General features: G+C 61.1%; 1 protein-coding gene across 1 annotated transcript in view; it reads right to left on the reverse strand.

The window, feature by feature from the left end:
* The window catches only part of LOC119588547 (insulin-like growth factor-binding protein-related protein 1), a 16179-nt gene that overhangs the window by 14181 nt on the left and 1618 nt on the right, over positions 1 to 380 (reverse strand). The window contains 1 exon segment of the mRNA XM_037937187.1: positions 149 to 329. Within this exon segment, the coding sequence (XP_037793115.1) occupies positions 149 to 329 (181 nt within the window).

Here is a 380-nt window from a genome sequence, read left to right on the forward strand (position 1 = left end):
TCCCGTGAATATGTAGTTCTAAAAAAAAGAAGAAAAAAAAACTTCTTTTCTTAAGCTCTTGAACACAGGTTTGACAGTATCCACAAAAGACCTGCCTAACGACCGCCCCATCTACCCGTACATTATCTACTCTCCGCCCGCAACTCACCCCGACGTCGGTGCGGGCGCGGCAGACGAGGTGGTCCCCGCAGGCGCCGTAGCGGCCGCTCGACGCCTCCCCCGTCTCGTTGTCGCAGCGCTGGCCGAGGCCGCGGGCGCAGATGACGCAGCAGCCGCACTCGTCGGGCACGGCGCCCCCCGGGCACGACCCCACTTCAGGGCACGCCGACCTGGGGAGGGGGAGACAGGGGTGAGGATGAATGAAGGTTGGGGATGTACTT

The sequence above is a fragment of the Penaeus monodon genome, chromosome 24, assembly GCF_015228065.2.
Source record: "Penaeus monodon isolate SGIC_2016 chromosome 24, NSTDA_Pmon_1, whole genome shotgun sequence".
Lineage (NCBI taxonomy): Eukaryota > Metazoa > Arthropoda > Malacostraca > Decapoda > Penaeidae > Penaeus > Penaeus monodon.